At 40.2% G+C, this 27,954-nt stretch overlaps 1 protein-coding gene across 7 annotated transcripts in view; it reads left to right on the plus strand.

The window, feature by feature from the left end:
- The window catches only part of RIMKLB (ribosomal modification protein rimK like family member B), a 78,286-nt gene that overhangs the window by 153 nt on the left and 50,179 nt on the right, over positions 1 to 27,954 (plus strand). For 3 of the 7 annotated variants that reach the window (XR_003400342.1, XR_003400344.1, XR_003400343.1), the window contains exons 1-2: positions 30 to 1,414; positions 7,673 to 7,893. Coding sequence is in view for 4 of the 7 variants with exons in the window: in XM_026867719.1 (XP_026723520.1) it covers positions 7,719 to 7,893 (175 nt within the window). In the remaining 3 variants the exon portion in view is untranslated. Of the gene's footprint in view, positions 1 to 24; positions 1,415 to 7,672; positions 7,894 to 23,501; positions 23,567 to 27,954 lie in introns of those variants that run through there. The other 4 variants (XM_026867719.1, XM_026867720.1, XM_026867718.1 and 1 more) reach the window with 4 other exon arrangements.

Consider the following 27,954-nt stretch of genomic DNA (forward strand, 5'->3'; position numbering starts at 1 on the left):
CTCGCAGCCGCGGGGTCCGCGGGCGGGTCGCGCTCTCGTCGCCTCCCGCCTTGCTTGCGCGGCGCCGGCGTGGTCACACGCGTTCGTGGGTGCAGGCAGCCCTAAGAAACGAGAGGGGGGGAGCCGCTCCCGTGCGCGCCTGTGTGAAAAATCCGCCGCTTGTGGGGGGCAGTTTTTCACGTGATGTAGGGGGGTGTGTGCCTGCCGTTGAGTCTTCCACAAGGAAATCTTTCAGTTAGGTTTCTTCTCCTCTTTTGTTTTCTGATGTTTAAAGAGCTAATTGGTGACTTCACTGCCTAGGCTCTACCGGGGGCTCCGTTTTCAAAGTGTGCGACTGTTTTAACTCCATCATCTAAGCAGGCACCCTCTAGACATGTTGTTTTGGGGCTTTTCTGGTCACCGTTTATAAATGGCTGTTTATTTTCTGTGGCAGAGTGGGGTCTAATGCACAGCGATCTATACCTCTGACCTGAGACATACTTTTCTTCAGTCTCCTCATCCGAATTCTAAATGTTATTCTGGGGGAGGGGTTTAAGACTCGCACAAATAAATAGGAAGAGTTTTTGTAGGTTTTAAAACTCCATTTCTTCCTACGTTCATGTGTGGACACAGATTCATCTTTCATTTGAATTCACATTGTTCATTAAAGGAGCAAACTGCTGCGCTTTTTTTTTTTTTTTTTTTTTTTCCCCACCCCTTAAAATGGGTTTCTGTGGTAGTAGATTCCTGTAAATTATTTACGGTTGCACATTTCCCCCAACTGTGTTTACCCCTTCTTTTCCTTTCGGCTTTACTTACTGTCTTGTACAGTTCCTTTTCTTCCGTTGGGATTTAGTTTATTAGATACCTTTATATGTTTGTTTATGGCTAATAGGGATGTTTCTCCTTTTTTTCTCCCTAGGTGTTGGTGACTTCAGAGTCATTTAGGGGTTTAGTTCTGAGGAAGTAGAGACCCGAGGATTGAGCTTATTTTACATAGAAAGCTACAGCTCTTCACCAGTACTCTTTTTCCTCCTTCCCATCCCTCCTCCCCCGTAGGGGAGGACAATTTGGGAATTATTTTAACAGTCATTTACTCCCCCTTTCCCCCCTCAGAAACCTACCTTGGTCCCTGAGGCATCTGCTAGACATTGCCCGTTATAGGACCAGGAGAACATTATCCTCACCATCATCCCTTGCTTGTTTGGGGAGCTTCAGTAGTACCCTTCCCTCCTCTGGAGCGCAGTGCCTAGAGGCATCCAGAAGACTTCCTTGCCACCCTTTTTGGTTAGTAGAGAATCCAGGAAAAGGGGTACCTAGCGAGACACGTGACCTCGTTAAGGGAGCCAGAACTGAAGCAGCACTTGGCAAGCTGAAGGAAGCACCCATCTTTGGTGTCTTTTTCGTCTTCCACTCCTTCCTTCCCAAATTTCTGGTAAGTCCCTTTAGCCCATTCATTCATTCATCCAGTGCATGTTTCCCTTCCCCCACGCCAGGCGCTGGGAGAGGCACGCACGGAGACAGCGAGTGGGGTGGGGGAAGGGAGGAGGGAAAACTGGCTGTGTACACACGGATCGGGGGCGAGAGGGGGGTGTCGGACCACGCTGCGGGGGGACCTGGGCAGAGGTGCAAGGACCTCTCTTCGAGAAAGCGGCTGGTGTGGGAGGAAAGGGGTGTTCTGTTTGCACGGGCGTGCGTGCACACACGGGCTGGGGGTGAAAAAGCCTGTTGTAGGAAAAAAATAGACGAAGGCCAAAGTAAGAAAGCTAGCTGCTGCTGACCAGTATCGGGCTAGTGTTGCAGGGAGGGAAGAGAATGGATTATTCACTGGAGATCAGGAGCTGGGGTGTGTGAATGAGGAATGTTACCACCTACTTGCAAGCCTGAACACAGCGGAGGAAAGACGGGGGAGGGCGGGTGTGGATGTCAGCCTTTTAGAGGCAATTGTGCCTGGAAGGATTGCTGCTAGCGTCTTTTAACATCACTCAGTGCAAAGGTGGGGACCGACAGTTGAAAGCCATCGCAGGGAGTGCACTTGCCCATCTGCGGGGGTGGGGGGTTGTACTGGGAATGAATGGGAACGATTAATGTATTCCCATATCCTTTGAGTGTTGCAGTCTACAAATCTCACAGGCAGAAAGAGGTGAATACCGTGAGAGGCTTTGAGAGGTGTGCTTGGGGTTCACCTGCCTGCAGTGACTTTAAATTCTGTGATGCATGTGTAGAGGGCGGATGATAATGCAGCAGCACTGGACAGATTGCGCTGCAGCTGCTCAATATATCATATAAAATGCATTTAAAGAAATATTTTAATTTTTCAGATTCTTCAATTTTTTAAAATGTTTTCTTTCCAGAGATGCTCAAACAGTTACGTGACAGTTGTAGGAAAACTAGTCTCTGGTAGGTAAGGGAGGAATTTTTCTTGAGGTTGTCCTTAAGCATCACCATGAAGCAGCAGTGTCAGGAATGAGTTGGTTTACCTTGGATTTATTTTTTCTAAAGCAATTTTAAAAAGTGGTTCAAGACGACAGTTTTTATCTCTGTATATATCGCCATGGGTTATATCAATCATCCATACACATTTCCTAAAGATTTTCTTTAGATGAGCATCATTCTGGTATCTTTGTGTGGTAAAGAATTATTTGTGCTTTATACTTGAAACAGCTGTGAACTGTTTTCAGACCTGTTCTCCCTGTGATACAAAAAGATGTATTTCTGGGCTGTTCCAAATACTGCTCTCTTCTGATTCAGATGAGACAGACTTGCATGACAGCATGTGATAGATCATATGCCGGGTCATAACGCTGGATGACCCTTCCTTTGCTGTTTAACCGGTCTGCTACCTAAGATTGACTTTCTAATTCAGATCTGCCTGGAGGTATCTCCAGCAGGAGATAACTTAGGAGCATCCACCAACTGTTCTCAGGTCTTCAGTGTCTTGAGGTGTGTCCTCCAAAATAGCATTCTAGAAACTGCTGTAATGGTAGAGACAATTGGTTTATTGGAAGTGTCTACTCAGTTTCAAGCCTTCCCTAATTTACTATAAAAAGGAAAGCAAAGTACTGTTTCCAACTTGAATAACAAGCACTGTTCTGGAAACAAGAATTAAGGGATATGCATCAGTGATAAATGTGAAGGTGCACTGTTACTCACACTGAGGTGAGTGCTTGGAGCTGTATTTTTCCTTAGTTTTCCATTTCCCATGGCAGTCATGGCTGCCAGTCTCTTTGCTCTTTCCTGCTCACCTCCATGAGATTTTTATTATTATCTAAGCTGTAGGGATTAAACGTGTCTAGAGGTGTGCTAAAAGTAGGATTAGGTTTTACCTCTCTATTAACTGCTGAAATCCGTGGAGTTGTGTTAGCTGCTGTAACTGAGGCCGAGTCTGAGCCAAGGTCTAAAAAAGAGGTGATTCTGGGAGGGGCTCACGGTAATAATTGTCCATTAACTTGTTTCCCAGATCCCACTACAGTCAGTGGGAGTGTGCTACAATATCAGATCACAAGTCGAGCAGCTGAGATAGCTAGATCCCACTGATTCCTAATGCTACAAATCATCTGGGATTCCATTTGTCATTCACATAGGGAAGAAACAACCTAGTCTTTGTAATTTACAAAGACATTAAGTAGTTGCTTTCTGAATAGAAGGGATATGGAATGATCTTCTTGCTTACTTGATAGCTTTTATGTTACACATTTATCAATACTATGTAAATGAATTAGTATCTCCTAATAGCTGGTTTCTTGTTTCAGCTTAGGGAAAAATAGATCACAATGGAAAAAAAAAAGAAAAAAAAAAAGAGACTAGCTTGTTTTTCTCCTGGTTTTGGGTGTTTGAGACAGGACAAGGAGTAAGTGGATGGATGGAGACCTGGAGGCAGTTCTTTAAGGCCCTCTCTGTGAAGAGAAGACCCCTTCAAGGGAGAAAGAGCTGTCTTCAGAGAAGGTTAACAGATCTCTCTAGACAGATGATCTGATTGGCTGAATTCCCTGTTACGTTAATAAAACATACTCGCATATGATGTAAAGCAGTAAAGTAGCCCAGTGAATGCTTTTGTCAGAAGAGCTGCTGAAGGCATATTGCAGATTCAAGGAATGCAGGAGGAAATATCTTTGCATGTGATGGGGAGGAAGCTGCCATGTGAATGCCAGAATAAAGCCTAGCTTAAGCAGTACAGGGATGCCACAGCTCAAAGTTGAGGTGAACGTTCCGTTCCCTCTATAAATTGCTAAGAATCTGTTCCACACAGCGTCTTTCTGAAGCAGATGCAGTAGTGTCTGCTTGGCTGGTGTGACACAGTTTGATTTTTATCATAGAACTTTGATGCCACCCTCTTACCCTCTCCCAGTCTGTTTTATGCAGTCAAGTTTATGATGATTTTTTCCTTTTCATAAATCTATTAAATAGTTATTGAAAGATTGCACTTACATTGACCGTAGTAGCTTTGAGTGAAAACTGCGTTTCAGCTGGTCATCTTGAAGACATTTAAACATCTGCTTTTCCCCTTATCTATACTATACTTATTTCGCAATAGATCCTCTCGTGGATTAGGAAGTATTCCATGCACACCCAGCATTGTCTTTTAGATTGAAATGGGTGGAGTTGGTTTTCAGGGAATACTTCTGGAAATCCATATCCAACGTGAGAGCTTAAGGCTCTTGTGCATCTGACTGCAAGGCAAGCTTTCCTCCTACAGACCATTTTCTTGAGGATGTGGGAGGGATTGTTAAGATGTTTGGGTTAATGGGGTAAATTGCAGGTTTTGTGTTCTGTGAGACTTCTTACACAATCAAAATAGAGATTATAAGGAGAGGCTGAAACTGATAAGTAGATTCTGTTTTTAGGAGCAGGATGTTAGTGTGAAAAGGATATTTCTCCACCTGGAAAAAAAAAAAAGTGGTATTGGCATAGAGGTCAAGGAACCGATAGTTAGGGTTACTAGTTTCTGCCTCTGACGCTGGCTTGCAGCTTGATCTAAAATTCTTAATTTTGACCTCCAGACTTGAGGTTGTTAACTGCTTGCCTCGTGATGAGATGGGAGCCTTTGTATATATATTTATAAAACTTCTAGGATTTAGAGGAAATGAAACACAATATTAGTACCCATACGCAAGGCATTTTGATATGCCTGCTCATTTAATGGACTAATTGAAATATCTGGATGGCTCTTCTTGGTGATGCTGTAGCTCCTTTCAAAAATAGAAGAAAGATGGAGGAAAGAAAAGGATATATACTTTTTTTTTTCCTTTCTTCTTCAACCCTTTGCCGATTTTAAGAAAGAAAGTGCTGAAATGGCAGCTGGGGAGAGATGATGGCACAGCCTCTGCAGATTTAAGGGGGTGGAGGTGGGGCCATGTAGAAAAGAGATTTGAGAAAAATGGGAGTAGATCCCTCTTGGCAAAGAAATCAAGGGTTAGTAGCAAGCAAAAATGGGGAGAAGGCTGCTGGAGAGAAAATACTTGTTTCTTTGTACCAGTGTTAGAGCCTGTACTGAGGGGAGGGGACCTAACCCCCCAAAAAAAGAGAACAAGAAGAACCCCACCAAAACCCCATCCCACACAGGATGAAAATCTGTAATGGCTTATATATATATATTTTTTTTTTTAATCAGTGTATTGTTTAATGTACTCGATGTTCTGTAGCTGGTTTTTAAAATGAGATAGGCTCGCCTTTTGGTAGAGCTGCTTTTCACAAGAGAGGCGGTAGGTGGGGCTGTTTGGTCTCCCCGGTCATTTGTGCAAATAGCAGAAATAAAGGTAAATTGACAAGAAAAGCCTTCTGAACTATGCCGAAGCAGTGCCATTTCTGAAAAATATAGCTTGTCCCAATTCTTAGCTGAGGAGTTTGTCCCGGGAAGTTTTCTGTAAACTATCGTGTAGATAAATCCATTTTTGAGAGAGCCGGAAGTGGGTCAGGATCTGACGGTTGTCAGCCATTGCAGGCCCAAGCCTCATCTTGCCCTTTTCACTTCCACCTGCTCTAAAGAAAAAAGGGCTTCTTTGAGACATCAAAAGATATTCTTTACAACTTCCCATACCCATTTTCCTGCAGGGAGCAAACACTCCTTTTCCTTCTTTACCTTGAGCATCTTGACTGCTCTCAAGGGCAGGTCTGTATGTGTGACTGCTTTTCCCTGGCTTCTGCTTTTTTTCAGTCTGTTAGTATGAAGGAATTTAATCCTTGGCTTTATTGTTGCTCTTTATTTACCAAAGCAACAGGGGGAAAAAAAAAGTCACAGTCTTTGCTTGTTGTCATTATGCTTCTCAATATCAGGAATAAAAATGGTCACTTAAAGTTTTATCTTGTTAAGAAAAAGCCATACTAGTAGAAAAAACTCTTTTTAAAATTTAAATAAAATCAGCTTTTTCTTATACTTGTTCAAACCTTTGGTCCCCAAACTTACTGCGGAAACTAAAATTCTTTGTAATATTAAATGAAAGCAGTTGTATACATATGGCCTTTCTGCATTTGCATTTTCTGCTGACACCAGGCCCTGTCATTAGGTCTACTAGGCAACAGTCCTGTTTCTATCCCAGAGTTTAATTCTGTTTGAAACTCATGTAAGTTATATTGGTGAAAACAATGGTTTCTACCTCTTTATTTTAATAAGAAAGTTTAAAATGTGTCACAGAAAACAGCTCTGTTTTTCTCCGGAATTCTTTTTCCCTACACCATGCTGCTGCTTGTTTTTTCTTGAGTGTAAATGAGTAGTCCCTTAACGTACCTGTAATTGTTTCACAGCTTTTAAAATATTTTAGTATATAGTCAAAAATAGTCCCAAGTCCTCTGAAATGGAGAAGTACCTTGCTGTTATAACTTCTAAACATTAAAATTCCTTGTTTTGAAACTTTTTTTTTTTTTTTCTGGTTTTGATGCTCAATTCATTAGTGTGGTTTATGAGTAAAAGTGATTTTTTTTTTTTTCTTTTTTTTAAATGTGGTGCAAGAAGGGGCTAGCACTGAGTTTCAAACCTTGATTTTGCTTTAGTTTGTATGTACTTGTGTTTGGTATTCTTAACCTTTTGTGACTGCTTCTCGTTCCATTGGTTTTTCCATTAATATATTCTTGATAATACTGAATATATTTCACAGTAGATGTGAAGTATTTGTAAGAACAAATTAGTCTTGAAATACTTATGTGAAAAGTTCTGTTTTAATGGATTTCTTGCTTTCTGCTGGACTGCTTTTTTAACATAAAGAATTTGGCACACACTGTTGTCTTCCATATATGGTGGAAAGGGATGCATCAAGTCTGTCACTAGTGTTTTAGCAGTACCTATGAGGGGGTCTGAGTTATTTCCGATTGTAAAGAATTAGTCATGATGTTGAAATTCTAGCCTGCAGGGATGGCCATTCAAAATGTTTTCAGTCCTCAGCATGCCTCCTAAGTACTGTCAAGAAAGAGGGATGCTACTACCAGTACTAGTAGTTATGTCAAATGTGTACTGCTTGTGAATGAAACTAGGATGAGGACCAAGACCTGATTTTTCACATTTACATTCCATTGAATGTAAAGGGATTTGTTTCTGTTGTTACTTCAGTTGCAGATTAGGTGTAGACATTGTTTTCCCACTTGGAAGTTGCACTCCATTGGAAAGGACTGACTTGTGCAAAGGGAGTAGACTTGGTACAGTGGGGAACATGAAGATAGGAGCCTATGTACTCTAACAAGTCTCATGTTCTCCACCATCTAGAAGTTCCATTGAAGGGAAACCTTGAAGGTTGCGAGACAAGCCCAAGATGTGCAGTTCAGTTGCTCCCAGGCTGTGGTTCTTAACAGACCGTCGCATCAGAGAAGATTACCCTCAGCAGGAGATCCTGAGAGCGCTGAAGGCCAAGTGCTGCGAAGAGGAGCTAGATTTCCGGGCCTTGGTGATGGATGAAGTGGTGCTGACCATTGAGGATGGAAACCTTGGTGAGAATGAGCTAAGTCTGGGAATGTGCTGAAAGGGTATTTGGAATAAGATTGTAAAATGGAGCATCTGTACTCTTAAATAATGAATTCCATGTGTGCCAGACAACCATACATCATCTAAATAATATAGATGTATGTAATAACACATTCTTTAGCATTTATTGTGATAATAAAATATAATTGTTAACTTTGCTAATTCATATTAGAACTATCTTTGCCTTCCCTGTAGAAGAGAGAGGAGGGTGGCTTTAGTTTGTTGATTCCAAGATAAGGACTATAAGAACCTCTGAATTAAGAAATTAGAGTTTAATTTTTGCATAGGTACTTGAAGTTTATGGGTCACTTTTAAGAGTTTCAGGGGGACTTTTTTCTTCTGTTTGTGTTCTGACTCCAAGACAGCAAGCACTTTTTAAGTAAACTAAAAGGAATTTTCAGGAATTTGGACCATAGAAATTGTCATGGAGCTAGAGGTAATAACGTGACATAACTAAAGCATGTTGCTGTATGGATATGAAGTTATGTATATGCCAAAAAAGAACGGCACTGAAAAGCTAAGTGTGTGCATCAGAATAACTTGAACTGTTACTATGACTTGCAGTGTTTAAAACTAAATTGTAAGATTTTTGTTATGTTTTCCTATTAGCTGTTTTTTTCCTGTGGCAATTAAAAAGGAAAAGCAGGACGTTAAGGTGTGTTAGAAATGTTAAGTAAAAGTATTCTTTAGCTAGTAATCTTATATTATAGGAAGAATGTTAATACCACCAATGTCAAGATGTGTAACACTTACTGTTATAATATTTTAAAAACTTTTAAATTTGAATTTCCTAAAGGAGTCTGCAGTCTTGTTTTGTACCTTTACCTCTTCTGTTTCTCTTCCCCATATATCAGTCAAAAAAAAAAAATCACTGGATATCCAGGGAATAATTACATTTCTGAAAGTTGTATTAGAATATTTCTGTGTGAGAAGAGAATATAAAAATATCCTCAGCCCTGAAGAAGAGGCTGCCATGTGATCTTACACCTTGTTCCTTATGGAGGAATCTTTGTAGGAGGGAAATCTGAAAACTGACTCTGGGGAAGAACTTTGGTCAGAATTTGTACCTTACTGTAGCATAAATCAAGCATAAAACAAATGCATGGGAAAACAGAATTTTTGATTCTGCTTTTACTAAACTTTGATTTAGATATTTTTTTTGAGGTGTCTTTGAGGTGTCTTTATTTTGAGGTGTCTGATTTTTATCAGAGACGTGAAATTCTGTAGGATGTCTTCAAATCAAGGCACTTTGTCAGAAAGTCTGGACATCTTACTGCTTTGAGCATGCTGTCCTTCAGACAGTATGTTCTGCAAAGGCAGCCATCCTGGACTGCAGCTGCAGCCTCTAAGATGCATAATTGGCCCTTCAGCATATTGTTTTTATGTCTTGGTGATGTTTTCTTCTTTCCTGTCTTCTGCCTGTTTTTAGGGAATTAAATATGTCAAGCATGAATTGTGGCCTTTCTGCTCTCTTCCATTTAATGTCTCCTAATGCTGCATCTATCACAAGAAGAAAAGATAAAGTATGCAAGTTGGAAAACTAATACTGAAGAATGTGTGGTAGAAGAATGAGAAAAATTAAGGAAATGACTAGAAAGAATGCAAAAAAATTTATTTTCAAACAAAGTATTCATTCAAAGCTATGTAAATAACTGACCTTTTGAGAAGGAGTGAAGTAAAAATGCTGAAAGATTGCAGATAGAAATTTCCTTATAAATAATCTGGACTGGCTAGTTGTGATTTTTTTTTTTTTTTTTTGAGGGGGGGTGTGTGTGTGTGTGTGACGGTTGTCTTATACCAAACAATTCTTCCCCTTGGAGAAAGATGCAAAATCTTCCCTCTTAATTTTCTAGTTTTCTTTTTCCTAGTGCTTTGCCACATTTTGATATAGATTTCTGGTGGAGGATACAAGAAAAAGTTTAGTTTCATTTTTCTTGTTAAAGTCCTCGGCCTAGCAAAAGGTGCCCTGGAACAAAATCCAGGAGGTAATGCATTCTGTACGTTTTCTGTTATCTGCTGTTGTGTGATGGGTTCAGGTTGAGCAAAACTTTGTACAGCATAGAGGAGTTGATAAAGAGAATGTGGATAATAACCTGGTTTTGCTTCCAGCTCTCCTGTTGTGTTGAAAGCTTAGCAATACAGGGCTGAGACAGTGATAGGTGGTATCAGAGGAAGTAATAGGTTTTCATATACTCACAGTTGTGATTAGACCTCTTTTTTCTCCTTTAAAGCCTAGACAATTTCTTAAGTAAATGGTTAAAAGAATGTTAACTTTACAAAGACAAGTTGGAAATTACAGGGTGCTATTTAAACCTTCATATCACCTTCAGAGATGCCACATATGTAATCATAATACTTAACTTTGTGGACTTGCTGACTGTCAGGAGCATGGCTGAAGACTTCAGAGACCAAAAATTCAGCATAAGATGTTAAAAAAACCTTGAAATTAATTTACCTCGCAGAGGTAGAGTGGAAAAGACACTTTTAAACTTAGGAAAATTGAGCAGAACAATGGGACACAGGCCCATTTTCAGTTTTGGTACTTCCACCAATTGTGTGGTGTGTACCTTGACAGTAAAGCACATTGAAAATATCATTGAAGCCCAGAGCCAAAGGCAGATGTGGAAAACTTTGGTGTTGCTGAGGCTCTTACAAAATCTGTGTATGTCAGAGAATATCAAGATTTGTTGCATACCTGACATGGCCAAGGGAGAGGGAGAGGCAGGGTTGTTGCACTCCATGGACACAGCAGTAGTGACTCTTTGGGGCATTACTGTGCTGTACTGGAGGGCTGGATGGGAAGTGTGGCTGGATTCCTAGGCAAGCCAACGGTGTGGCCCCAGCAGTTCCCTGCTGGTGACTTCTGTTCTGCAGCTGGAACTTGAGATGACCCAGCATCCCAAGCACCCCTCCTTGCTCTGGTATTACTGGCCACACGATGAACTGCATGCAGTTAGTTAGGTGCTTCAACACAGCATGAGTCCAAAAATGATTGTTAATACAGGTTAAGAAATGTAGAATTAAAGCTTTTCCTTTAAGTTTAGAAGAAAACTCTTAACCTGATTTGTGCTTAAACTGTTTTGGAAGTCGTTTAAGTTCAACACATAGTTTTTGAAAATAAGTATGGTTTATGCCTAATTTGAATAAGTGGCTGCTTACCCGAGCTGTGCATTCCTGGTTCCTTTGCACTCTGGCAGTAGTACTCTAGATCTCCAAGGCAAAAGCTGAGTTAAAATAGGTGGAAAAGTCCAACTGCATAGATCAGGGAATATTTTTGAGCTTCTTTGGTGGACTGAAATGGTTACTGAATCAGACATGCACAACACTGGTGCTCAGGAATGGATAGAAATGCATGTATGGAAAAAAGCGGAGGGTAATATTGCAGCTGTTCTGATTTAAACTGGCTCAGACTATGGTGTGGCTGTAGTCTAAGTTTCTTAAGAGCTAAATTCTTGGAGCTAAACCAGTCTAATATGATCTACTGTGGCATGGAGCAGCCGTGTGCCTCTTGTCCCTCTACAGCCTTACTGTTGCTGCTTGCCTTGCACAAGGACTTCATGTCTCTCTTGGCTTGCTGTCATACTAATCTAATTCAAAAAAAGGTTAACCAAATTCTCTGCTTGTTTGCAGGATCTGGCGTTTGTGTGAGTTGAGTTGGCTAATCCAGTGGAACATTAACTCCACCCAAATAATTAACGATTTTCTGTTGGAATAGCGTTCTGCATCAACCCACTTTGTGGTCACGCATTTGCCAGGTCTGGTACAGGAGAGCAGGGGAGAATGGGGTTGCTCTTTAAGGGTACGCCTCCTGTTTATGTTGATTTAGTTGTACCTTCAAGGGATATTTTAAAACAGGAATTCTCTTATGGTTGGGGTGCTTGATAGTGTCAGCTTTGGGATTTTTTTGTGTGTGGCTGTTTCTTTGAAGAATCTGGTATTTACCGCTGTAAGGAAAGCACTGGGTTATGAAATGAAATGGCTAGTTGCCTAAATTAGTTTGGCAAGTCCTATATTCGTTTGAAATATATAGCAGGTAATTTAACAAAACTCTGCATGATGTTTTCAGATGCACATCTGAAGTCTTAACAGTGAGTCCTGTTAAAAACGTGTAATTTTAAACTATTTATCTAAGTTTGCTAGTGCAGTGATATAATGGGGTAGGGGAATTTGAAACTAGACAAAGCTTGTGAGCAGGAGTGTTGGGGGTGGGATGTGGGTATGGGTGGAGGAAGCATAAGTATGATATGAGACCTAGTGGACAGAAGGCAAAAGGTAATTCATTGGTTGTCTCCTCTTTCTTAACAGAGCATTCTGTTTCTTCTCACCCATGTCTAGGACTTGGCATTAATCATCCCCACAGACTACACACCATATCTGTAGGGAAACACAGTTCAAAAACTGCTTGTTGGTGAAGAAAGTGCTAGGGAAATTTGGATCCTTCCTTTGGTGAAGTTATATACAAGATTATCTTCATTCAAATCCTTTGCTACCAGGATAGCAGAAGTTGGAGAATACTGAGCCAGCAACTTTCAATTCCTTTACTGTAGGTTTTTGGAGTCTCTGTATTTTCTGATACTGTCCTGTGAAGGAAAATAGTTTTAAGGAAAGTTGCTTTTGTGAGCTTTCAACTACTAGAGATGCTGCAGTGAGTTGGAGTGTCCTAAAGCATAAAACAGAGGGTGAACTTTTCCTAACACTTTTTCAGCTTTTCCTTTGGGAATGTAAAAGCCAGTGATTAGCCTAGGTAAGGAATAAAAAGGACAAAATAGTAATCTGTTCTTGGACAACAATATTTTGCGCATGGTCAGCTGCTTTTTCTTGAATCGGATGACCTCTGGGAACCGATCTCTTCATTTGTTCTGCAGAGGAAGTATTTAGAAGACAGATTCTTTTAACTTGGTAAAGGTTGCTTGTGTGCTAGTTTAGGCATCGAGGTTTCCTGTGTGGACCTGAAATTTGCAATATTAGTCACTATTTTATTTAAGTCTTTAATCTCATAAAATCTGATTTTGTTTCATGTGATCTGTCCTTCATTTCTAATTTGGTCTGAACTAGTAACAAAGAGCTGTAATACTTGATTTTTTTTTTCTTCCTCACACTGGGGTAGATAGCATTGGAAATAAACATGGAGGAATTGGGACAGTTGAAAAAAATTTGTGAAGTATAGAAAGCTGGGGAAGAAAGGGTTAGGTTGGATAAAAAATTCCTGTGTTTTCAGTGTAATGGTAAGAAAAGCACTTTATCAGCTAGATCTGTCATGAGAGGGGTTTTTACATCTACAAAACAGTTGCAATATCAAAATACCAAAACGTTAATATTTTAAAATCAACTTTAAGTCACCTAAAGACTGCCTTCTATCACGCGGTAGGGAACATAATCACTTCTTTTTCCTGCTGTTTCAGCAGTCCCCTGTCATTTGTTAGTCCAGCAGTACACCTTCCTGTAAGAGTGTGTCCTGCAGTGTGCAGCAGTGGCTCTGGGAGTGGTGGAGCAGAGGCAAGTGGCCTTGGCAAGGTGCCTTGTTGAGCACTGCAGAGTTGGCCTGTTTCCTGCTACTAACAACAGTCAGAGCAGCCATTGCTTCCTCTGCAGAGTTGGGAAATTGGTTTGTAACTCAGTAGTGAGAACTGGAGAACAAACTGCATTGTGTGCAAAGGACTGGAAAGTGGTAAGACATGAAGTGGATTTTGTGGTGTTGAAAGTGCTGGGCTCAGAACCACTTGAAACTGTTTGGGATGTTCTTTAACTGTAGAAGCTGATCACTTGCTAGTCTGATTGATGTGAGACCTTCCTGAGCTATAGGTGTTAGTAGTAAGCAGTTAAGAACTTCATAGAGGGGATTCTAGAATGCTGGCTGTGTTTAGGGGTGAGTGACTATGTGACCACCCCAACATTAGATACTTCAGACAAATAACATCTCTAGTAGAAAAATCAGCAATTCAAACATTTGTTTTAGTTATCATAGAAACATATTTTAATAACATTGCATTTTAACAGCTGCCACATGTTTTAGGAAGAATTGTTTTCTTTCAGAACAGTGACACCAAACACAACTTTCCCTGTGATGCACGTAGGACGAAAAGATTTATACTCTGTGACCCTGGGTGTCCTTGCAGTTTTCTTCCTTACTATCAGAGATTGCTATTCTTACATTAATGATTGCCTGTTATCTCAAGTTGATGCTAAATAACAAAGGCTAACAATGTATTTGATCTTCTCAAAATTATTCTGTGTCTGAGCAGTTGCATGGTGAACCAGGTCTGCATACTGGTGTAGTTTTAAACTAAATCAGCCTCTCTGTGGTGGAGGGTGCTTCTTGGTGCTGTATCAGTCCTCGGAGGTAGGTAACAATGTGACTGCACAACAGTAGTGTGCTGCAGTGCTTAAATCAGGAGGGCAAAGTGTGTGTGTTGGGGTGTGAGAGATTAGGAGATAACACAAATATTGATGTGAAAAATTTAAGAAACTGACAGCTATGCTTGGTTTACTAGATTTGTGATCAGAGAAGTACTCTTTACCTGTTTTTTAAACAGTAGCTTTGTTTTTCTCCATCTTTTCTTCAAGTCCAGTTGTTACCCATTCGTGAATGATGGGCAGCTGATTGATCCTGTGACTGAATATGGGAGAAACTGGTACTGCTGAAATTTGTTCGGTGTTGAGATGGGTCTTCCAGTGTGCAGACCTGTGCTTTAACTGATAACGGACTTCCAGGAGTCCAGTGGCCATGAACCAAGTAATTTTATTTTCTTATTTTTATAAACTCTGTCTATAAAATGTGGTGAAATACCAGTTTCAAGAATTATGCTTATCTTTTATATCTGCTCTTTGCTGCATGGAAAGACTGAAATGAAAAGGAGAACAAAATAAAAGGGGTGTGTGTCACTAATGAAACTATCACTCATATTTTATTGCCTTATATTATAAATAATTAACATTTATAATGTCACAAAAATATGTGATGGTTTCCTTCTAATGCTTGCTCTTTGAATGAAAGAGCTGACATGATTTCTGTATATGTTTAAAGGTCCAGTCCATTTTAGGATTAAAAGTGTGATACAGAGTTTTAAAATGCCCTTGGAATGGTCAGAAGTTTAAGCAAGCTTTGGTAAGCAGGATGTCTTATATGTGCTCTGACAATATAAGCAGAATACCTGAAAACAAAGGTATTCTGCTTATGTTGTCAGAGAAACCCTGCTAGAATGACTAATTTAACTGTTTAGCTGCTTTAATAGAAGGGTTTTCCTATCATACAGAAAGGTATTCTTGCTCTGTACTTCCGTATAGTACAAGTATTGAACTGGGGACTGTCTTGCAGTGCTTATTGCTCATCTCAACACATCTGTGAGTAAAACGTGGAATTTATTGGGTTTTTTTCTCCTGAGAAGGCATGCTTCTCTTTTATATTTTTTTTTCCTTTCAGTGAAATTGTACCAGTGAAGAATTTGGCTTCCAAACCTTAGGAATATATTCTCAGGAAAGAGAGGGGAGAGGAATGTGCTCCTTACTAAGCTAAAGTAAAAACTAATCCAGTGAAACACTTGCACTCTGTGCTTAACATGAAGACAGTTCTCTGTTTCAGACACATGATGTTGTGTGATATAGGTAGAAATATTGAAGAATTGAACATGCCCAGTACTATCATAGTGGAAGAACAGATATTGGAAGAGACAGACTAGTGATTTGATCCATTTTGGCAAGGGGTGAGGAAAATCCATGCTGTCAAATCCTGTTTCTTAGAGGTTTCTGTCTAAAGAAGAATTAGATTTGGTAGGGAAACATTGCAGTTAGAAGATCAGTAAATACCTCCCTTGAGTCTGAAGAACTCGATTTGAAAGTGTCCTCTAGGTATCTAGCCTGTTGTCTTGTTGCGTTGGTACAATGGTACTTCTGTGGGGGATTTGCTTTTAATTTAAGTTTTTGCAAGGACAGAAGAGGGAGTGTTTGTAAAAAATTGTGTAAGTGTTCCCTTTAGTTGTTCAAAATATAAAACTATTTATTGTTTGAGAAGTAGTTCTGGAATAGAAATAAGTAATTTACATAGGCAGAGCTGTTGGGGTTACAGTACAAACGTGATTCTTGTTACAGGTCTGTCCAGTATGCTCACTGCCATAGTGCTGTGCATCCCCAGTGACTGGGAAGGCATAAAGGATTTTAAATTGGCTCAAACCCATTGCTCTCTTGGTAGCTCTTTTGAGTAGTCATTCAGGTTTTATACTCTAGGTTGGGCTGAGCCCTTTATATGCTCCCCTGAGCTGGTCTAGTTACCTCAGGAAGACTTTAATGCTCTTGCTGCTCTCCAGGACAAACATTTACACAACCAGTTGATACACTCAACTGAGAGTCAGCTAGCCCCCATAACTGTTATAACCCTTTATCTTAATACCCACTTTCCAGTACCCTTTGTCATAGTCTAAGGTTGGCTTCCTGTGCCTCAGGTGTGGTCAGACACTTCCCACATTTCTCCCAGAACTTCATAAGTACATTGCCCTTGACCATCTCCATTGAGCCTTCTCAGGAGGCTTATTGATCCATCATGTGCAGAGAAGAACTGGCACTGTATAGAATCTGGAGGCTGGGGCATTTGCCTAGGTGTAAGAGACTTCTCTTACAGCTTTGGTCACAGGTTGGGGAACTAGTGGAATACAAGTGTATTTTTTTTCAGGTTCGTGCCCTGACCTTAGAGATGTAATATTTTCATCTTTGACCTGGTAGATATTTGCTTTATGTAACACAAAACAGATTGATGTGAACAGAGAGAGACCAATTTAGGAAGACTGTGTAGCCTAATGAGTGTGTCAATATTTGGATTCCATATCCAAGTAACTGTCCTTGAATGATGAGGGAAAAGTATACCACCACCACCAAATGCTTACTATGAAAAGTGCCAAAGTCCCTTTGTGAACCTACTGTGAAAAGTCAAGCTGCTTCTTCCAAGTTTCTTTTTATGCTCCAAATAGTATTGTGAAGGTCTTGAATTAATGAATTGATTCTCTTGCTTTCCCTCACCCCCAATAAAAATTACTGACTTCATTTTTCAATTAGCTCTTGAGGCTGCTTAGATCACCCAATTGAGAATCATCTGAGGATTTAATTTTTGGTAGAAACGTTACTTAAATAGATTAGAACGAATTAAATTTGGCACTCAAGGGAATTTTGGCCTTTAGTGTTTTTGTTAGTTTGTTTTTGCTATATTGGGACCATCTGTTCAAACAGTATTTTATGAAGTGAGAGTACCGTATATCATGATGGAATATAAATGTATATGTTGTTTCAGTACAGAAACGTCTGATCTACCAGTAGTAGAGTTTTTGGAGATTGGGAGCACAGACTTTTTTCAGTTGTATAACTGTTTACTCAGTAGGCCCCAAATAACATTAATCTGAAAATTTTAGGGCTTTTTGACAACACAGATTAAATCCTCAGTAATATTCTCGTAGTATGAGTGCAGTGGTTTGCCATGTTTACCAGTGCAGAAATAATATATAGGAAAGCTAAGAGATTTGTCTAAGGCACCACAGTGAGTAGAAGGCTTGATTTATGCCTGTGATTAGATTGCTAGCTGCTTGCACTAAGACCAGTGTTTCTGACTTAATTTGCTCGTTTTATACTTTGACATCTGAATGGGTGACCTAACTGCTGAAACTGCTGATGTACTGACATTATGTTTACTTCCTGTAAAAGTCAAGATTTATTTAAAAGTATAATTTCAGGCACTCGAAATGGTAAATGGATGAGATGTCCTAATTTGTAATGCCTTCTTCCCTGCTTTCCAGTAAAGTAAGGAGAGTGTATTGCTTGGTTTCTCTCTTATGCCTGAAATAAAACAGGGCAACGGAACTGGTGCAGGGTCTGGAGCACAGGTCTGATGGGGAGCGGCTGAGGGAACTGGGGGGGGTTTAGTCTGGAGGAGGCTGAGGGGACACCTCATTGCCCTCCACAGCTACCTGAAAAGAGGTTTTAGAGAGCTGGGGATGAGACTCTTGAAACAAGTAATAAGCAATAGGACAAGACAGAATGGCCTCAAGTTGTGCCAGGGCAGGGTTAGACTGGCTCTTAGGAAGTATTTATTTCCAGAAGGGGTTGTTGGGCGTTGGAATGGGCTGCCCAGGACAGGGGGGGAGCCCCCATCCCTGGAGGGGTTTAAGAGTCAGGTTGACACAGTGCTGAGGGATCTGGTGTAGTTGAGAACGGTCAGTGTGAGGTTAATGGTTGGACTGGATGGAAAGGTCTTTTCCAACTTAGATGATTTTATGACTGTGAAAACAAAACCTTGGTTTTATCTGTTGGCCAGGCAGGTGACACTAGCACAAAACTGTTACTTTGCTTAGCTTGGGCAAGGAAATCTTGGGTTTTAGTACTGATTCTGTTCTTAAGCTGTATCACAACAACCCCCAGCAGCGCTACAGGCTTGGGGAGGAGTGGCTGGAGAGCTGCCAGTCAGAGAGGGACCTGGGGGTATTGATTGACAGCCAGCTGAATATGAGCCAGCAGTGTGCTCAGGTGGCCAAGAAGGCCAATGGCATCCTGGCTTGTGTCAGCACTAGCATGGCCAGCAGGGACAGGGAAGGGATCTTACCCTGTACTTGGCGCTGGTGAGGCCGCACCTTGATAACTTGTTCAGTTTTGGGCCCCTCACTACAAAAAGGACATAGAGTTACTCGAACATGTCCAGAGAAGGGCTACAAAGCTGGTCAAGGGTCTGGAACACACGTCCTATGAGGAGTGGCTGAGGGAACTGGGATTGTTTAGTCTGGAGAAGAGGAGGCTGAGGGGAGACCTTATCACCCTCTACAACAACCTGAAAGGAAGTTGCAGAGAGCTGGGTTTGAGCCTCTAGCCTAGCAGAAAGCAACAGGACAAGAGGGAATGGCCTCAAGTTGCGCCAGGGAAAGTTCAGACTAGATATTAGGAAGCATTTCTTTCCAGAACGGGTTGTTAGGCGTTGGAATGGGCTGCCCAGGGAGGTGGTGGGGTTCAACCTAGATGGGTTGAAGAGTAGGGTTGATTTACAGCTTAAGGATATGCTGTAGGTGGGAACTGTGCTAGGAGAACAGTTGGACTAGATGATCTCCAGGGTCTTTTCCAACCTAGGTGATTCTGTGATTCTGATGAAACATTGTATGAGGTGTTTTTTGACATTGTGGATGGGTATCTTAACATTACAATGGACAAAAACTTTCCATTGTAAACCATATTTTTATTGCTTATAATTTGTCCTTCCTTATTAATATCCCCCTGCCCCTTTAGTCTTAAATGTCTTTTTGAGGGAGTCTGGACAACTTTCAGTTGAAGGAGGGCACTTCAAGGAAAATCGAGTATGTTTTTCTATTTTCCCCTAAATTTGTAAGGGTGTTTTTGGAAGAACTAACTTGGAACAGGAGCTCAATGTGGCTGAAGTGACATTTGTTTGTTATACCTGTGAAAGTAGACATACATTTGTCCCAAATTATTACCCTTTCAAAAAACAGTCTGTTAAGCGTCTTAGAGGGTTATTTAAACTTCACAGCTAAAACGTTTGAAACATACCCCCGTATTATGCAAAAAAAGGACTTAATGATGTTGTGGCCTTATCTGCTGTGGGATGGGCTGCAGTTTGGTCTGAGAGCACAATTTTAAATGGAAATTTGTGTTGGTTATACCTCCTTTCAGTGATACAGAGACCTGAATGGAGTAAATCACTCCAGTCAAATGTAGCGGAGACAAGAAGAGTGAAATTGGTTTGGGACTGGGGCCTCAAGGTATCAGTGTGGGAAAATCTGGTGTGAAGGCAGCGTCCTTTGCAAACATGCTGGATCGGGAAACGGTAACAGGCAGTGAATATAGTGAAACTCGTGCTAGATAAGAACTTGCTTCGCTCAGGAAGAAATTTGGAGCTGGAAACCAGTTGGAACATGGGTTGAGTGTGGAAACTTCCCTGGGAGGAGATGCAGACTGAACAAGGAGCCTCAAATGGAAAACAAATTTGGAGGCAAGGCAGGAAATGGAGTGGTTAGAGTGGTATTCAGAATTGCTGGCAAAGCAGCTACTTTGACAGTAGGAGAAATCCGTAGCTTGGAAATTAACTGGAAATATAAGGAGAATAGAATGAAGGTGGACAGAAAGGAAGTGGAAACACAGGTCTTACATGTAGGGGGATGAATCCTGTGGGGAGTGAGAAAGTGGGACAAATCAAGCTGCATTAAGAAGTTGCTGATTCCTAATACCTGGAGTGGAATCAAACCTTCCAGAGATTTTTCTCTCCTGCTGAGGAACAGTCCTCTGCCAGTTGGTTACACAAATATTTGGTGGCAGTGGAGCCCATTTGCCTTAAGTGCTGGTCGGTGTTGGCTGCTGACGCAGTGCTGCTGACACTCAGCTGTCAGCTCAAGTGTCAGAGGTCTCTATGGTAGATAAAACTGTTCTAACCCTCATGCACTATTCCACCAGTGTCATGCATGTGTTACTTAGATGCCAAGTGATGAAGTTTGGTTTTGATTATCTGCAAATGTGAAGATAAAATAATATTATGAGTAGCAACAGCAAATACCCAAAAATTAGAAATTGGAAAACCCAATTTTTTTTTTTTTCTACTCCTTTGGTTCATACTTGTTTTCAGATACTACATTTTAAATTACTTGATCACATGCTACTTTTTCATCAGCCTTCTTAAAGTAGAGGGTGTTTTGCTCTGAAAATATAACCTGTAGCTTAGCACAGGAGAGGACAATTTGTGGGATGCCTTCTTTGTTGTTACAGGACTATGTAACAATTGAAGCAGAACATTGCTGGAAGAAAAGTGTTAGTCTGGTGATTTAAATGGGACTGTTCAGAAATTGCCTTTAGCTGCATGTTTTTGCCTTTTCTGAATGCCCAAACTTTGTATACTAGGATCAGCTTCTTTGGAAGTGCTGCATACTTGCATCTATAAATAAAATCAATGGAGCAGCATCAGCAACTGAGAAATCATGGTCTCCCAAATGTGGTGTCTAGAATTCCTTCTTTAACACTTATCTTTGGGCTTCCTTCCCCATAAGGGAAATGAGTAGAATACTTACCAGTTCCTTGTGGTGTTGACAAAATAAATTAAGATTGTGAAGCACGAAGATGTTACTGTGATAAGTGCAGTAAATAAAGCTCAAGAAGAAATTAAGGATTTTAGTACACCAACCCATGGACTACACACTGAACAGTATAGAAGAAAATACAGTGCTAAGTAGCAGTTTATTGAGTGTTGTAGTTCCTGTGCACATTTGATAAATGCTGTGGGGAAAAATAATGTTTGTGTAATTGAAGACAGTATGTGGGTGGGGTGCTATAGACAGATCCTTAGTTGTGGCTTCTGCTAACCTTTATATGTTTGTCTGTGGCTTCAATAGTTTTCTCTTAATGTAGCTTTTTAATGTAATATTGTATACACACATTCTTTGTAAATAATGTATGTGTAGTCATTTAGGGACTATTTACTAGCCAGGCTTTGGGAAACGTGGATGTAGGGAAAAACAGTAGCAATGCAATGATAACCAATTACTGGGGTAAGACAATACTCTGAATAGTAGTCCATGGATATATTTACCTTCAAGATACATATGTATCCAGTCAGTGAAGGTAGGGGATTATTTTACCTGTCTAAATACCTAGAGGTGTTGCTCTTGTGCGTTGTTCTCCCTCATATTTGTTTCATGAATATGTAAATTGGCCTATCCCCATTGTTACTGTACTTCTCAACTGCTTTGGAAAATACCTTATTCCATTCCTGGAATTCTTTTTGTTTGGGTTCTTTTGACAGCGCTGCTTTCACTGTTCATATTTCATATTTTGAGAGGTGCCTTGCAGGCTGTTTTTCATGGTTAAGAACATCACCATCTATCTACCTGTATATATATGAAAGTAATATATTACTTATGGATATCAACATTATTAATATCAGACCTTCTATTCCTGGATGAGGAACAGACCCACAGGATGAGCTATGTTCTTAGTTCTGTGGCCAGGCAGAACGTTGTGCTTTGAGTTTTTTCTTAATATAAAGCAAGAAGGGAGCACTAGTGAACCTGACTGAGCCTGCCATAGTAGAGGCAGTCAGTTGTTATTATCTTGACATTATTTTTTAGGAGTTGCAGGATTTCCTGCACTAACCACATGTTTCTTTTAGCTCACTGTTCCAGAAAGCAGAGCCATCCAAATCTTACCTCTTCATGTTGTTGAGGGGTGGCTTTCATTCCTATATCATGCCTTTTCCTTCTCAGTAAAGAAAGTTTTTACTAATAACAGAAGAGCCCCTATCAAGTTCTCCTGCTAGTGTTACTCTGTGTCCCTGACTCAGATGATACTTGTGAATATCCTGTAGACTAAGATAAAGATTTAGCTCTCCTTCGCCTGGGTTGCAATCCATCTGTGCTTATTCCCAGTGAGACAAGTTGTACCATAAAAATCCTTTAAAGATTTGGAGTAGCTCTTACTTGTTCCACAAAACTGGATTCAAACTCAACTCAGGACCTAAAAGGGACTACCCTCTGTGCCCCTGACAACTTTCTGCACCTGCATCTTTCTGTGAAAGACTGTATTGTTGGATGACTGCTTCCACCAGGAGAACGGAATGGTGGTGAGCAAGACCTGTTTTCAGATGTTTATAGCTTAAAAATAAAAGCTTCACAACTTTTTTTTCCCCTTCGTTACTTTGTTTTCTAGACAGAATTTGCCTTTACCATATACTAAATTTCTGCTTAAATCTCTTTCCAGTTTTCATTGTGGTCAGGGAATCAGTCTGTGGTTCCACTCCCAATTGTCAAACCTGTGGAGGCACTTATCACTTCCAGCATGAAGAACTTTATTTTTTATTAATGACTGTTAAAACTTGTCTGATGATACTGATGGGGCAAAAGAAAGAAAGGATGTTTCCCAGTGAACCCACAAATCTAGTTAGAGCTGTGAAAAAGTGCATTGTGGAGTATGCATCCTGTTCTTGCAGCCACATAAGAGGCCAGGTGTATTGCAGGAGAATGCCACAGAGAATCATAGAATAATTGAGATGGGAGGAGACCTCTAAAAGTCATCTAGACCAACCTTCTGCTCAAAGCAGCCAGCTTGGAAGCTAGATCCAGCTCTGAAGTTAGATGAGGTTGCTTGGGGCATATCTAGTCAGGTTTTTAATATCTCCAAGGATGAAGTCTCCACAACCCCTCAGGGCAATCTGTCACAAAGTTTGACACCCTCACGGGGTGGTGGGGTGGGGGGAATCCAAATCCATGGTCACAACTGTGTTTGCAAGTTGCATCTGTTGCTGGTCTCTTTGACTAGCTCTATGCGCTCCAAAGCAAAGCTGTGTGTATGTGATCTGCTCCTTTGTGTGGAGCACAAACCCTCCTCCTCGCTTTCACAGCCTGTCTGTCCTTCTGTCCATTCACCACAGTACTCCAGGCACTCGAGCCATCCAGCTGACAGTGAGGAGAGGTTACGGGTTGGAGTCATGGTGTGAGTGTAGGCAGAAAGGTGGAGAGAAGTTACTTAATAATGACCAGAAGTTTTTGAGATGTGCATGTTCATTTCTTTTTTTTTTTTTTTTTTTTTTTTTTTTTTCTCCTGTCAATCTTCCCAGGATCATTCTGGCCTAAGACTGAAATGGTTCTTTGTGCACTCCTCCTTACATGCTTGGGACTAAAGGTGAGGCAGGATTCTGAAAGTGCATGCCCTTTGTGGATGCTTTGAGGTGAATAAGGTCTGTGGCTGCAGGCAAAAGGGATGCCATATGTGTAATCTGCATGTCTTAATGCTTGTAATTGTTTGTCGTGCTCAAACAAGGCTGGCAGCTGGGCATTGATAGCAACTTTTCTGCAAATTTTTCTTACCTGGCAGAGTGGGAACTGCTGGAGAATGTACTATCTGCATAGGACAGGAGAACAAGAGTTGGAGAAAGAAATCAGTCTTGACAGGCTTGTTAGTTGGAAGCTAGGTTAGTGTAGCGACCATAGAGTTGTAAATGTAGGAAGCAAAAAAAAATAAATCTAACTTTAGACAATTCTGCAGTCTCCAAATGGCACTATCTTGACAATTTAAGCTGTTCAGACCATTGCTGTCACTGCTATGATCCAGCCTCCTCTGTTGCAGTTGACACCTGAATTGATCAGATCCTACAGTGAGTTGGTTCAGCTTACAATACCTGCTGAAATCGAATTCCACAAAAGAACAGCATAGTTTCCTGCTGGTGTAGGAGGCTTACCCGCTCACCAGTGGGTCAGATGAGCACCAGTGCTAAGTGATAGGGAGGGGGTGGTACTATGTGCTGCTGCAGGATTGTATGGTGCTGGAGAGTAAAACTGTTGCAGCAATGGAATGGCTTAAATTGTCTTAGAGCCACAACTTTACGTATTTTGTCCAACACAGGGATTTCTAAAGAGGTGCTCGTTTCTCCCTCTTTCTTGCTTGGGTCTTCCAAGGTGCATAGTGTGCAGGTAAACTTTTTGCTCTAAGAATTTTAAATCTTTTTAAGTTGCTAGAGGCATAGTCTAGGAGTAAATGTAAATTACAATTCTGTTGCTGAGCACAGATCAAAGGTGGCATTTGTTAATGAGATTTTGATGATTGTGTTGCTGTAAAATGGAAGGGCTTGAGGAAAAATGTGATCTGGAAATATTTAAAGGAGATTTTTAGAGGAATCTATCGAGGAGTGAGACAAATGAGCTAAGGAGACTTGTCATACCTGATGCTGGTAAAATAGCTTTTGTTTCCCATCTCTGCCATTGATTTGTGATGAGATCAGTAGCCCCTCAGTGCTTTCTGTTTCTTTGTAAATGGACAGATGCTTATTTCAGAAAAGACAAGACAAAGAGAGCTTTAGAGCTTGTCATACACTGTAAATGCATATAAAGACATTTAGCAATTTGTAGGAATTGGTAAACTCAGGACTACATTTACAATCTAGAGATTAGTGGCAAAATAGCTAATCACTTAAATGTGTTGCCTTTGAAGGTCAAAACAAGCTGACAGTGGGGGATGTCCCTTCTGCTTGCTTTAGTCTGCTGTCTGTGAGTACAATACTACCACTGCATGATTTTTTTTATTTGACTGGTATGGTTGGAAGGACTGTATACCCGTGTAATTCTGAGGAGCATTTTCTTTTAAGATGATAGTTACAGATCGTGTGGAGTGTCTTCATTGGGGAACATACTAAGCAAATGTCTTGATTAGTTAACATCTTTTTGGCACTAGGTGGAAGCTTCTGCATCCAGAACAGGTGAGAAATAACATTGTGGTGTTATACTTGTATTTTCATTACATTATGGGCATGGAGCACATGTGCTGCTACTGCAGTGTAGTTTTAACCCTCTAAAGCTGTGAAGAGGAAATAAGCCCAGTGAATGAGCTTAGAGAAGTGTGGGGAAAAACAGAATTCTTCCTTTTCTAGCTTTGCTTTGTGTATGGTTTAACAGTAATGTCTGTCAAAACTAAGAAATTTGGGGTTATGTCTCTCTAGAACTTTTTTTTTTTGTTGTATAGGAAAATACTGTACTCATGAAGAGACCCAAACCTGTTGTATAGTGTGTATCTGAGTTAATCAAGATTTTCTCTGACACACCAAAAAAAAAAAAAAAAAAGACAGAGGATCTCCCTGGAGATGGGAGTTGATGCAAATTGATACAAGCTTTAGAGTCAATTTTAAGCCAAAACTTTCCTGAAATATCACAGTTAAATTCCTGCCTTTAAGAAGGATACATTTGTCACCAAAATAAGTGCCTCCAATTCATAAATGTAATGCAATTTTGACTAGACAGTCCATAGACTGCAATGACAGGTCAAAGTAGTAAACTGGGGATTTTTCCACTCCCCAGAATTCAGGCTCAGTTAAGCATGTTTAGGAAGACTTGGAAAGGACAGGTAGTCGGGTATTATTTATTAAAAGTTTCTGGCAATGTCAAAGTGCTTCTAGATGTCTTTTCTGTTATGGGAGATGGATATGAAGTACCCATGTCTTTGTTACAAATTGAAAGTTCACAGGGGATGCTTGTCCATTCAGCAGTTTGCTTAAGTAATAAAAGGGTGAATTACTGAGGTGAAAGAAGGTATTGTTTGGTAGCAGAGAGAGATGAAATTCATAAGTTATATATTTTAAAGGTATTTAGCAGATTTTTTTGGCATTGCAGAGAAAATTTTAGGTTAATCTCAGATGGAAGGAGAAACCTCTGCCATTCTGGGCTGCTTGAATTCTTCCTCTGTGTTTCTTTGTGCTTTTTGGAAGTACCTTTCCAGTTGTCCTTTTTTTTCAGATGTCCTTAATTTTTTTCTTCACCTGCTATTTAAAATGAACATAAATTGGACATTTAAAACATGGGAGGCACTGACTGACTATTAAGAATGGAGTGAGTTTGCAGTAAGGTTAGTTTACCTATATTTAGTCTCTTCGTGTTCTGTAACATTTAAGACTTGCATTTTAGGATGGGATTGTTTAATGCTTATGAATTTCAGCATTTGAGGGTGGGGCGATTCTAGAACTTGCCTCTGGATAGATTATATAAAAGGACAGGTATGTGCCACGAGTGAGTGTTCTGTCAGTTGAGGACGCTTTAGACTTTTAAAACTGTAAAGCATCCTTAATTGACCCAGGAATGTTCTGAGATCTCCTAGTGGGAACTGTTGTACAAAAATCCTAACAAGATGCAAGAGGTTTTGCCTACAGCTATGTAGAAACTAAAGGATCACATCTGGATTTTAAACTGATGTCTCATTTTTGCTTTTGAAATGTGATCTGTGTTGAGAAGTGGTTTAGGTGAAGGTTTCAATATAAGGCCTTGCTAAATTTACAGCTCCAGGCTTCCAAAATGGGGGCGGGGAGGGCATGTTTTCTCTCTATCACCTCTGTTCCCAGTTATGCCATCATTTCTTCCTTATGTAGGCATTTCCACTCATCTGCTAATCATGAACTAATTAAGTTTGCTAGAAAACCCCATCTGTGTCCACCTATCAGTTCTCTGACATTCAGATTTGTTGAAGTGGCCTGGGGTGCAAGCATGTGGGTACCAAAGCTGGCTCTTAAGTGCAAGCAGTAGGGAGATGGGTATTGGAATATATTCTTTTGATGACAGAGCGTGTTCCTCTTGTTTTGTTTCCTGTGTATTCACTTTTATCTTAGCTCTGGCAGCTGCTGAGTGTGTGACTCCTGGGGGTTCGGTTGGGTTAGGACTATGCTGTTTTTGTCAACTAAACAGGAGAGAGGTAAATAGGGAGGAAGAGGACAGTTTTTAATTCAGATCTCAAGTAACCATTCTCTTAAGTTTCAGTTCTTAATGACTTGCTAAGCTTTGTGTAGTCTATTCCAGTCATATCTCTGTTTTCTAGATAGATAACTTTTCCTTTCTTTTTCATCTCTACTTTTTTCTTTGACCTGGTTCATGCTGCCTTTGACCTATTAATATGATACTGACTTTTCATTTGGGAATGCTAATCTGTGTTTTCAGCGTACTCATAGATTGTTAAAACATTGAGTTTCTAAGATCATTACAATTGTGTACAAAGTGTTTATCATAAATATTAATTTTGAAATAGTTTTGGTACCATTATGAAATGGTCTGGTTTTCAGTATGCATTTAGGGTTTTTCCTTCTGGTCATTACTAGATATGAGAGACATATCAACACATCTTTAGTTCACACAATGTTCAGTTGTCAGGATATTGTATTAATTTGACATTCACATTCACTGCAGATTATCTGAATATCTTTATAAATTGATTATCTTATTTAAAAACCATAATGCAAAACCCAAAACATAATATAAAGGTAGTACAGAGTCTTCTGTAAATAAAAAATTAAATAAAATCCTTAATCGTAGGACTGTATTCCTGACCGTCCTCACTGCTTTCTGTTATTTTTTCTGACAAGTCTTGTTCAGTGATATCCTGCTCTGCAGGATATGTATTCTCAGCAAATATAGACGGGTGTCTGCTCACTTCTTGCACTAATTCCACACTTGGCTCAAACCTTTTTATGGCTGTGTAACAAACTAAGAACTTGCTCTGGGGTTAAAAAAAAAAAAAAAAAAAAAAAAAAATGTAATATG

Source organism: Athene cunicularia (assembly GCF_003259725.1).
Source record: "Athene cunicularia isolate RWA chromosome 1 unlocalized genomic scaffold, athCun1 chr1_part2, whole genome shotgun sequence".
Taxonomy (NCBI): Eukaryota; Metazoa; Chordata; class Aves; order Strigiformes; family Strigidae; genus Athene; species Athene cunicularia.